Consider the following 10,116-nt stretch of genomic DNA (forward strand, 5'->3'; position numbering starts at 1 on the left):
GGTGAAACGCCCGCACGTTGTGCATTCGCGCTTAATGCTTGCTTAGTTCACTGATAGCTAACTGCCCCACACTACGCGTGCGGAAAGGCCCAAAGGAGAAGCAAGAAACCTCACTCGACCTCCGGGCAGACTTTCTTCACGCCCAGCGCCAGCTCAGCCCGCCTGTGGGTTCGATAGTGTAGTCATGGCACAGCGAGCCCCTTTGTGGGCCTGCTGCTGTATTCTTTTCGCTGCAAGTTTCCTGGTGGACATCGCCAGCGCGGCCAGGCCGACCCTCAAGGCTATGCGCGATGAGGCAAAGGGGTTTGACTACTTTATGTTTGTGAGGTGCGTCGTAGCTGTGTCCTCGGCGTGGGGGCTTTGTGCGCGAACGTTGGTCATGGCCTCGCACACACCTCTCTGACGAGACCCTTCTAATGCCACGTTTGCAGGCAATGGCCTGGCAGCTACTGTGGCACTCATGCCTGCCCTCGGCTGGAGGATGCCGGGTGAGCTCGCTTTCGCATTGCAGGAAAGGGCCTTTTCCACGCGCTGCGCTTGTCGCGTGGGTCCTCGGCCCAGCCACTGGAAAGAGTGTCGCAGGTTGTAGATTATTCCGGAAACTCGCGTGCTGGCTCCTATACGGACAGCCGTCGGACCGGTCCACGCAACAACGTGTACGCGACGACCAGCCCCGCTCGGGGGCCGCCCTTGTTGCTGCACGCCAGCGCGGTCCTCCCTCTCCTCCCTAGCAACCCCCCTCCACAATCACCACCAAGTACAGAGCACAACGTCCGCCTCAATCTCTTCTCCTCCCCCACCCTTCTCCCTCCCCTCCACCCAGCCCCTTCCACTTCACCATCCACGGCCTGTGGCCCAACTACAACGACGGCACGTGGCCGCAGTTCTGTGACACCTCGTACAAGTTCGATGAGGACGAGGTGTCGGACCTGGAGGAGGCGCTGGATCTGGAATGGCCCAGCTTTATGGGGGAGAACGCGGATTTCTGGGACCACGAGTGGTCCAAGCACGGCACCTGCGCGCTGGACCTGTTCCCGCGCGAGCACCGTTTTTTCAAGACCGTGCTGAAGCTTCACTGGAAGTACGACATCGCGGTGGGTCTTGTGGGTGTGTGTTTGTGCGGGGGGAGGGGACGGCGGGGCGGGGGGGGGGGAGCGCGTCGCGAGTTGACCTCGACACTCGACTGCACCCGATGTTGCCTCGCGGCCACCCCCGTACAAACAACCCAAAGTCTCCGACTGAGGCAAACCTGTCCTCTCTCTCGCTTACACGCACATGCACACACGTCCACACACGCCCGCAGGCCGCTCTGCGCGCCGCCAACATCCTGCCCAGCAAGTCCAACACCTACAAGGTGTCGGAGCTGGCGGACGCGGTGGAGGACATGTACGGGGCCCGGCCGGTCATCCACTGCTACAACAAGCAGCTGAGCGAGGTGAGGGGATAGTGGGGGGAGGCCGGGGCTGGGGAAACGACTGCGCAGCGTCGTGTGCCGTTGCTGTCGCGGCGGCTGCCAAGGACATTCGCACGTGGTATCACTCACTCACGATGCACCGGGTCCTTGGCTTTCACAGTCCCCGCGACACACAACAAACACACCTCCCTCCACGCTCCAGCGCCCTCCCCCACACTTGGCGCGACACTTGGCATATTCACCCAACTCACACTGTGTGTCTGCCCCCACCCACCCCGCCCGCCAACCTACCCCAGGTGTGGATGTGTGTGGACAAGGACCTCAAGCCCTTCACCTGCGACTCGCACCAGAAGGACACCTGCACCGAGGTCTCCATCCCGCCGCTGCCCAAGAGGAACAAGACCACCGCCTCTGCCGCCGCCGCCTCCGGACGCAAGGCCGCCCGCGCCGCGCTGGTCAAGGCCGCGCTCCTGGCTGAGGACGCCGCCGCGGGAGGACAAGACGACTTCGATGCCCTGAACCGCCAGCTAGCAGCTACGCGCGCCGCCGCCGCCGCCGCCGTGTCTGACGGAGTGGTGGAGCTGGCGGCCCGTTCTCAGGAGGCGGAGCCGGAGCGCGTGCAGACGCCCGACCAGCTGGCGGAGCAGCGCGAGCTGGACAGCCTGTTTGGCTCGTTGACGGCGTCGCGCCAGGCCGCCGCCGACATGCTGCTGCCGCTGCTCAGCGCCGGCGGCACCAGCGAGGCGGGCAGCGGCAGCGACGTCGCTGTCAACACGCAGGAGCCGGAGCTGCTGGTCGATCCCGTCGTGGCGGCGCCCGGTGACGTCGTGGCGTTGGGTGCTGAGGCCCTGGCCGAGGCTGAGGCGGAGGTGGAGGCCGATGGTGGTGATGCGGCCGATGACTCGGTGTTTGCCTTCCTGGCCGGCGCCCACAAACTGCTGCGCGGTGCCGTGGCCGCCGCCGCCGAGTCGCTGGCGGCGGGTGCGGCGGCGTCGGAGCAGCAGCAGCAGCGCCTGGCGGCGGTGCAGCAGCTGGCGGCGGCGGTGGCGGCCGCGGGCGCTGAGGAGCGCGTGTCCAACGCGGGGGAGTCGTATGCCACCACCGGCGCTGCGGGTGCCGCTGTCCAGGCGGAGGCGGAGGCGGCGCAGGAGGTGAGCGCGGAGGCGCAGGCGGCTGCGGAGGCGGAGGCGGCTGAGCTGGACGTGGTGTCGGGCGGCGAGGAGGAGGAGGACGAGTACCTGGCCGGAAACATGTACGTGGACTGGCTGCCCATGGCCGCCACCACGCACGCCGCCGCCGCCGCCAGCTCGTCGGCGGAGGCGGTGGTCTCTGCCACCCTCTCAGCCGCGGCCTCCATCGTGTCCGCCCTGGCCAACCAGGAGGTTGAGCTCGCCACCGGTGCCGCCGCGGCGGGTGCGAGTGCAGGTGCGGGTGCCGAGGTTGCTGTCGGCGAGGGGAACCAGTGGGACGCCTGGCAGCGGGAGCAGGAGGCGCACGCGACGGAGCTGGTGCAGCTGGCGGCGGCGCGGCAGGCCGTGGTGGCGGCTCAGCACGCGCAGCAGCTGCAGGCGGACGTGCTGAGCGGCGTGCTGGGCGCGCTGGCGTCGCGCGTCGGCTCACTGATGCAGCATCTGCAGCAGGTCACGGCCGCATCGGAGGGCGCCGCTGCCGTAGCCGCTGCCGACGACGAGTATGAGGCCGAGGGCACGTTCGCAAAGGACTCTAGTATGCAGGCGCCGCGTGAGATTGACGGGTTGGGCCTGGGCGGCTTCGTGTGGACGTCTAGGCTGCGCGCGGAGGCGCACGCCGCGGCGGCGGCTGCCGCGGCCGCGATGCAGGAGGCCGAGGCCGAGGCGGCGGCTGCCGCCAACGGCGCGGCTGCGGCGGCGCAGCAGCAGCAGCGGTCCGCTGCGAACGCTGCGGCTGTGCACGGGCACAGCGCTGGCGGCGCCGCCAACCGCGTGTCGGTGGCGGCTGACGGCGACGGTCACCTGACCTGGGTGGTGCAGCACGTGGTGGTGCTGCGCGGCGGCGCGGAGGCGGGCGGCGAGGGCGCCGGTCGCAGCGGCAGTGCACTGGACTGGGTGGCGATGGGGCAGATGCTGTGTGCCACCGTGCTGGCCGTGTCGCTGGCGCTGCTGGCGCTCCTGGCGCTGGCGCGCGCCGTGCAGACGGAGCAGGACGAGCCCGCGGCGGTGCAGCGGGAGCGGCAGCAGGCGGCGGCGGCGGGTGGGTGCCCCGTGTCTTGGCTGCTCCGGGGCCGGCGGCAGCGGGCGGCGGCGGCGGGTGCTGGCAGCGAGCTGGCGGCGCCTCTGCTGCTGGCGGAGGAGGCGGGGAAGGCTGTGGCGGCGGCGTCTGAGGAGGAGGAGCGGGTGCGGGGCTGCGGCGAGACCCTGCTGCGTGCCGGCATCATTGTGGTGATGCCCGTGGAGGGTAGCAGCGGGCAGCAGCAGCAGCAGCCTCACCCGTACGCTGCCACGCACTAACGCGCAGCGCGGAGCGCCTGGAGGTTGCGCAAGGAGGGAGTTGCCTGGCGTTACTAGAATGTGCACATCTGCATAGAGTTTCCAGTATGTTGCGGCCAAGTAGTAGGAAATTGTTTGGAAGAGCCGCAACAGTCAAAGTCACTTTCTCACGACAGAACGCGCCCGGCAAGCTCTTATCTGCTGGGGCCGGGTATCACAAGTGTGAGCGGAGCTCGTACTCATCATGCCACAAACATTTGCTTGTACTACTATAGCTTTGAAACCGTAGTTCGTTTGCTGGGGAGTTTGCGCCAGGCGGGCACAACCAGCCGCGTCGCCTTGGAAATGCCAAGGCCAACAGGTCAAAACATTTGTCAGAGGCTATATCGTAGTTGTAGCTGTTTTAAGACTGAGTGAGTGAGTATTGCAGGCGGTCCCTTCGCGGTTTCACGGGTCACTCCCCTGACCATAAACTACACCTGGGGGAAAAGCTAGCCTTATGTCATTGTGAAACGTAAAGACTGGTTGAAGGAGGGCGTGGCGTGCCTTGCATGGCCGCCTAAGTATGGACTGACAAAGCTGACAAGACCCCAGGCGTAAGCTTGGATAGCTTACATGGCTAGCATGGTAGCCTGGCAAGATAGGGAGATCCCCGGATTGAGAAATCTGGAAAGTTGTGGGCGGAGATGCAGGGAGGCGTGCGGACAAGGCAGTGGGTTGCTACGTACGCGCGGTGTCGGCGCAGTGACACGGGGTTGGCAGACACGATGCCCTCGCCCGTAAGCGCAACGCCATGTGCACATGCAGATGCATTGTGAGTTTCTTTGTCGTTGGAAATTAATGGCCCACGTTGACAGCAGGATTGATATAGCTTCGGGGCATTCATGTGGCGCTGACGGAGGAGTGCTGCAACAGGCAGCAACGCCCGGCGATGGGCCTGGTTGCGGTTGCCCCTGTTCCCGCTCCTTGCCTGCGGCGGTGTGGCGCTGGCCGGCGGACGTGTGGGGCGGCAGGAGGCCGTGTGGCCACCAGGCCACGACGGGACGCTGCGGCCGCACCCAACCGACGCAGGTGGTGTATTATCGGGACACATGACTGTGACTAGTGACGGGCTGACGGCTGGCGTGGGCACGTGTGTGGGCGGACAGAGGTCGCTTCTCGCTCCGGCCGTGTTTTTCCCCCCTTTAAGAGACACTGAAAAGCGTTACCTCTGTAACTCATCCGGAATAACCGAATAAGGCACTCTGGATGCGCACCCGCACGGGGCAAACCGCCCAACACCTTTGGCTATCCCTGGGCCAGGCCGCACCGCATACCGTATGGCGCCCCCGTCCGCCAGCGCGCTCGACCGCTCCTGGCCGCTCTGGCACGACGTCACCGAGGATTGGAGGCACACTGCAGTAGGCAGTCGGCAAAAGACGCATCTAAATGCCCCAGGGCAGGGTCAAGTATCGACTGCCTTCATACTGTCCCATCACACGCCCACAGGCACGCAGCAGGCCGCCGATCCGCCCTGGGGGAGGGGGGCGAGTGGCTCCATGTCTGACGGCCATGGAGTGATCCTTCTAGTCGACAGGACGGCTCGAGTGCCGGGTGGCGCAGGGGCGGGGCGGCGGGTTCTTGACAAGAGGGGAGTCTGGGGCGATGAGGGGAAATAACCTGAGGCCTGGGGGGTGGGAAGGTGCGGGATCCCCATTCGCTGCTGTGCTTGGCAACCCACTTGGGCACAGGCAATTATTACCATTCATCACCTTTGTTGCACCCGTCGATGCGCTGCGTAGGTCACAGATAGACCCAACGCCAGCAACATCTTATTAGACTTGCACCGAAATGACTCTTCTGGGCCAGCGCCCGCAGCTGGGCGCTCGTGAGGCCACGTCTTCTTCTCAGCGCAAGCTGGTGGCGCCGTGCGCTCAGCGGGTGTGTACCGATTTGGGGACGAATTCAGCCGCCGAGTCCACGGGCGAAATCTGGTCATTCCTTAATTTTGCTTGGGGATTTAGTGTCTGGATCTTACGGATTTGCCAACTCGCAGGCCGCTCGCGCTGCCTTCGGCCGCGCTTTCGTCCCCGTCCGGGCAACCGCGACCCTCGATAGCTCTGCCGCTACTCGTAGCGCCAGCGGTGAGAATATGGCAGATGAATTCCCTGAAGGGTGTTCTGGGCTGTGTGCCGGGGCGCCTCGCGACCGAACACGTGCATTCGTTCGTCGCCAGGGTTGCGTGTATCCTGGGTTTTCCTCGCAATTCGCGCTTATATAGAACTCCTTTGATGTTTTCTGCATCCGGCTGCTGTGCGCCCTCACAGCGGGCTCTGCGCATCATGCATCCTCGGGCGCTGCGACCAGTGCCAGTGGCGCCAGCGCTGACGCCGGCTTCCAAAAGTTCCTGGATGCCGTGAAGAGCGGAGCCAACCTGGTTCCCCTCAGCCAACGCATTTTCTCGGACCACCTGACCCCCGTCTCCGCCTACCGGTAGGTGGGGCAGCCATGCCGGCGCCGTTGCAGGGGGGGGGCGTAGAGAGGAGGGGGCGCTGCCGTACTGACTCACGGCCGGCCCGGTATTGGAGGGGCCTGCACAATGGGCCGGGGCCTGTCGGATCAGTCCTGCGGGCTGAGCAGGCGGGTGGGTTAGTGCGGTCCATCAGCAACTAAAGCCCGCGCCTGTCAACCACCCCCCTTGACCTTCCGCACACCCTTCGCTTTCCCCGCAGCTGCCTGGTCCCCGAGGGCGACAGCCAGCTTCCCTCGTTCCTGCTGGAGAGCGTGGTCAACGGCGACCAGCAGGGCCGCTACAGCTTCCTTGGATCCAGCCCCGCCCTGGAGGTGGTGGCCACGCAGGACCGTGTCGTGCTGCTGGATCACGACAAGGGCAGCCGTACAGTCACCAGCATGGCAGACCCCATGCAGGTGCGGGGGTGGAGATGGCGGGGTGCGTGGGCGGGGAGGTGGAGGGGAAGACGGAGTGGAAGGTAGGGGGGCAAGGGGGCAAGGGGGCCGGGGGGGGGAGGAGGAAGAACCACCCGGATGCCTCTGGGCCGTGGGTTTGGCCTGTGGCGGGGGAGGGCGCACGTGCGCCGGGCCACCACTATCGGCACTGCGGAGATGATCAGGCGGCGGCGGCGGCGGCGGCGGCGGCAGCAGTAGCAATAGCAGCAGCTGGCGGCCGGCAGCCGGGGCGGAGGAGGCGGCCGGCGTGGAGGGGGCGATGCAACGGGTACGGAAGCGGCGGCTATCACGGAGGCGGCAGCGCGGGCACCATGCCTGCCGCTCCGGTCTCACGCCGCGGCAGTGCAGAGCTGGGGGTGGGAGTGGAGAGATGGAATTGACAGGGGGTGGAGACGGGGTGGAGAGGCGTGCAGGGGTCGCTACCCCGGCCGACATAGAGTGGGGAGGGCAGGGCAGCAGCCCGGCCCGCAGCCCAGCCCGCAGCACAGGGGTCAGGCCCAGGCTCGTGGCAGGGGCGGCGGCGGCGGCGGTAGCAGCAGTAGCATGGGAGATGAGGGCGTGATGCGATGCGATGACGCAGCGGGCAAGGCTCGGCACGGGGTACGTGCTGGCAGGCGTGCCCTGCGGGGCAGAGCCGCATGCACACCACCACGGTCACGACCACGGCCACAACCACGGCCCTGTGACTGCGTGCCGCACTGCTGCGCGCTTCCCATCAGCATGCTGGTCCACCTTCTCATCCTTGCATCCCACCTGCACCTCACCTCCCTACCCCGCAGCTGCCCGAGGAGATCAGCCGCAACTGGCGGCCGGCGGCGGTGGACGGCATCCCCAACGTGTTCACGGGGGGCTGGGTGGGCTACGCCGGGTACGACACGGTGCGGTACGTGTACGGCAGCAAGCTGCCCTTCGACGGCGCGCCCGAGGGTGAGAGCGGGGGCGGGGGCGGGGGCGGGGGCGGGGGCGGGGGCGGGGGCGGGGGCGGGGGCGGGGGCGGGGACAGCGGGAGGGGAGGCAGCGGAGGGGACAGAGGGGTAGGGTAAAGGCGGCGATGGAAGACGGTGTTCGGAAGGGGAGCGGCCAGCGGGCGAGTTGTTGTCGTAGCGATGCGTGGAAGGCGCGTGTGCGTAAAAAAATGCGTGTGTGTCCAGGGGCCGCGAGCAAGGGTTGTTGGGGCCAGGAGTCGGCTGCGGGGGTCGGGACCCAGCCACAACAGGTGATGTTCAACGTCGTCATGACTAGTGCCGTATGGGCAGCGAATGGGTGGGCACGCCACTCTCCCCCACACCGCTTGCCGCTCCTCTGCACCCCAGCAGCCCCCCTCTCACCCTCTCCACCTCGCACCCTCTCCACCTCTCTCCCCGCCTCTCCTCCTCCTCCCCGCCTCTCCTCCTCCTCCTTCCCGCCTCCCCCCTGCCAGACGACCGGCGTCTGCCCGACATGCACCTGGCGCTGTACTACGACGTGGTGGTGTTCGACCAGGCCACCAAGATCGCATACCCCATCGCCTGGGTGCCCGTGGGGGAGCAGGTGGGCACAGGGGGGAGTGGGGCGGGAGGAGGGGGGAGGGGGCGGGGGGGGGGGGACTTGGCGGATGGGAGGAGGGTTTGCCTGGCTGTGCTGAGTGTGCTGGCTGTGCGGGGCGGGTCTGAGGGCACTACCTATCCAACCATGACCGTCGCAACGTGCCACCTACCGAACCAAGTCCAACCGTTAACCAACAACCACCAACCGCCACCTGTCTGCCCCCAACCACCACAGGAGGCGTCGGACCCCGCCGCGCTGCGGTCCGCCTACGAGGCGGGTCAGAGCCGACTGGCCGCACTCACAGCCAAGCTGGCGGCGGGACCGGTGGCGGGAGCAGGTAGAGGGGCGGCGGCGTGGGGGCGGGGGGGACGTGGGGCTGGAGGGGGTCGGCGTTTCAACCTGTCAACCTGTGGGCGACCGGGCCGGGCTCTGACACTGGTGTGGTGGGAGGTGGAGTTAAAGCAGTGCCTGTGGGGCTGAAGCAGCTGCGGCGGCGGCGGCTGCAGTGTCTACGGTAGCGGCATGCTCCCAGCTCAAGGAAGGTTATATGCACACACAAGCAAGGCTCTGCGCCCAAGTACCCACACAGAATCCCAGCTTTTCGCCTCCCTGCTTTGAGTGATGAATGTACGCAACCTCTTCACGCACGCACGCCGCCCCTCCTCCGCACACGCCCCAGGCGGCCTGCTGCCTGGCGCCATCAGCCTGGACCTCAACAGGCGGCCCGAGGCGCCCGGCAACTCGAACATGACCAAGCAGGTGGGGGGGGGGTTGTGGATGCCTTCGGGGTGGGGCTGGACGGGGAGGTGGAGGGGGCTGTAAGTTTACGGAGAGGGCAGAGGGAGCCTACCCTTCGCCGGCTCCACGATGCCATCGCTGCCTACCCTTCCTTGGTGACCTCCTGCCTAACCAGCCTGCCACCCACCCGCTCCTCCCTGAAACTCACGCTCTACCACTCCAACTCAACCCCCTCCTCCCCACCACCACATTATCGCTTGCGACTAACGCCTCTACTTGCGCTCCGCTCGTTTAGCTTGGTTTGGTTTAGTTTGGGCTGGTACTTTCAACCACCCCTTCCCTCCTCCCCTCCCCTTCCCCCCCGCAGGAGTTCATGGACGCGGTGGGCGCCACCAAGGAGCACATCCAGGCCGGCGACATCTTCCAGCTGGTGCTCAGCCAGCGCTTCGAGCGCCGCACCTTCGCCACGCCCTTTGAGATCTACCGCGCGCTGCGGGTGGTCAACCCCTCGCCCTACATGGTCTACATGCAGGTGCGGGACAGTGTGGGAGGGGGGTGGGGAGGGATGTGTGTATGTGTGCATGCCCGTGTGTGTGTGTGTGCCAATCCTCTCGCCCTCACCGCGACCCTCATCAACACCACCACCGCCCCCCACCACCACCACATTCACCGCTACCCTCGCCATCGCCGCGCCTGCACCGTCACCCTCTCCACCCCTGCGTCACAAAGCGCCCCCACCCCGCTCTCCTCCTCGCTCTATTGCATTGGCTTTGGTTTAGTTTGGGCTGGTATCTACAACCCCCCACCCACCCACCTACTGCCGCACGCGCAGGCTCGCGGCTGCCACATCGTGAGCAGCTCTCCGGAGATCCTGTGCCGCGTGGACAACAGCCGGGTGGTCACCAACAGGCCGCTGGCGGGCACACGCGCGCGCGGCAAGGACCCGCAGGCGGACAAGGCGCTGGAGGTGAGGCGGGTGAGGGGCGGGAGATAGGAGGTGTGGAGGTGGGGGAGGTTGCACCCCAT

General features: G+C 66.6%; 2 protein-coding genes across 2 annotated transcripts in view; both read left to right on the top strand.

Annotated features, from left to right (window-relative positions):
- Positions 1–50: 50 nt before the first annotated feature.
- On the top strand, positions 51–5,110 carry CHLRE_06g306550v5 (uncharacterized protein). The gene is made up of 5 exons (XM_001691327.2): positions 51–327; positions 432–488; positions 824–1,094; positions 1,304–1,435; positions 1,711–5,110. Exons 1-5 carry the CDS (start codon positions 284–286, stop codon positions 3,898–3,900), a joined length of 2,694 nt encoding a protein of 897 aa, XP_001691379.2. The 5' UTR covers positions 51–283; the 3' UTR covers positions 3,901–5,110.
- A 510-nt stretch (positions 5,111–5,620) lies between these two features.
- CHLRE_06g306601v5 (uncharacterized protein) overlaps positions 5,621–10,116 on the top strand; it is a 7,422-nt gene continuing 2,926 nt past the window's right edge. Inside the window, exons 1-10 of the mRNA XM_043063719.1 lie at positions 5,621–5,799; positions 5,915–6,002; positions 6,186–6,351; positions 6,591–6,786; positions 7,605–7,752; positions 8,246–8,355; positions 8,587–8,689; positions 9,032–9,111; positions 9,458–9,622; positions 9,923–10,057. Coding sequence (XP_042924425.1) covers positions 5,710–5,799; positions 5,915–6,002; positions 6,186–6,351; positions 6,591–6,786; positions 7,605–7,752; positions 8,246–8,355; positions 8,587–8,689; positions 9,032–9,111; positions 9,458–9,622; positions 9,923–10,057 — 1,281 coding nt within the window. The 5' untranslated portion in view covers positions 5,621–5,709. The remainder of the gene's footprint in view (positions 5,800–5,914; positions 6,003–6,185; positions 6,352–6,590; positions 6,787–7,604; positions 7,753–8,245; positions 8,356–8,586; positions 8,690–9,031; positions 9,112–9,457; positions 9,623–9,922; positions 10,058–10,116) is intronic.

This window comes from Chlamydomonas reinhardtii, chromosome 6 (assembly GCF_000002595.2).
Source record: "Chlamydomonas reinhardtii strain CC-503 cw92 mt+ chromosome 6, whole genome shotgun sequence".
NCBI lineage: Eukaryota > Viridiplantae > Chlorophyta > Chlorophyceae > Chlamydomonadales > Chlamydomonadaceae > Chlamydomonas > Chlamydomonas reinhardtii.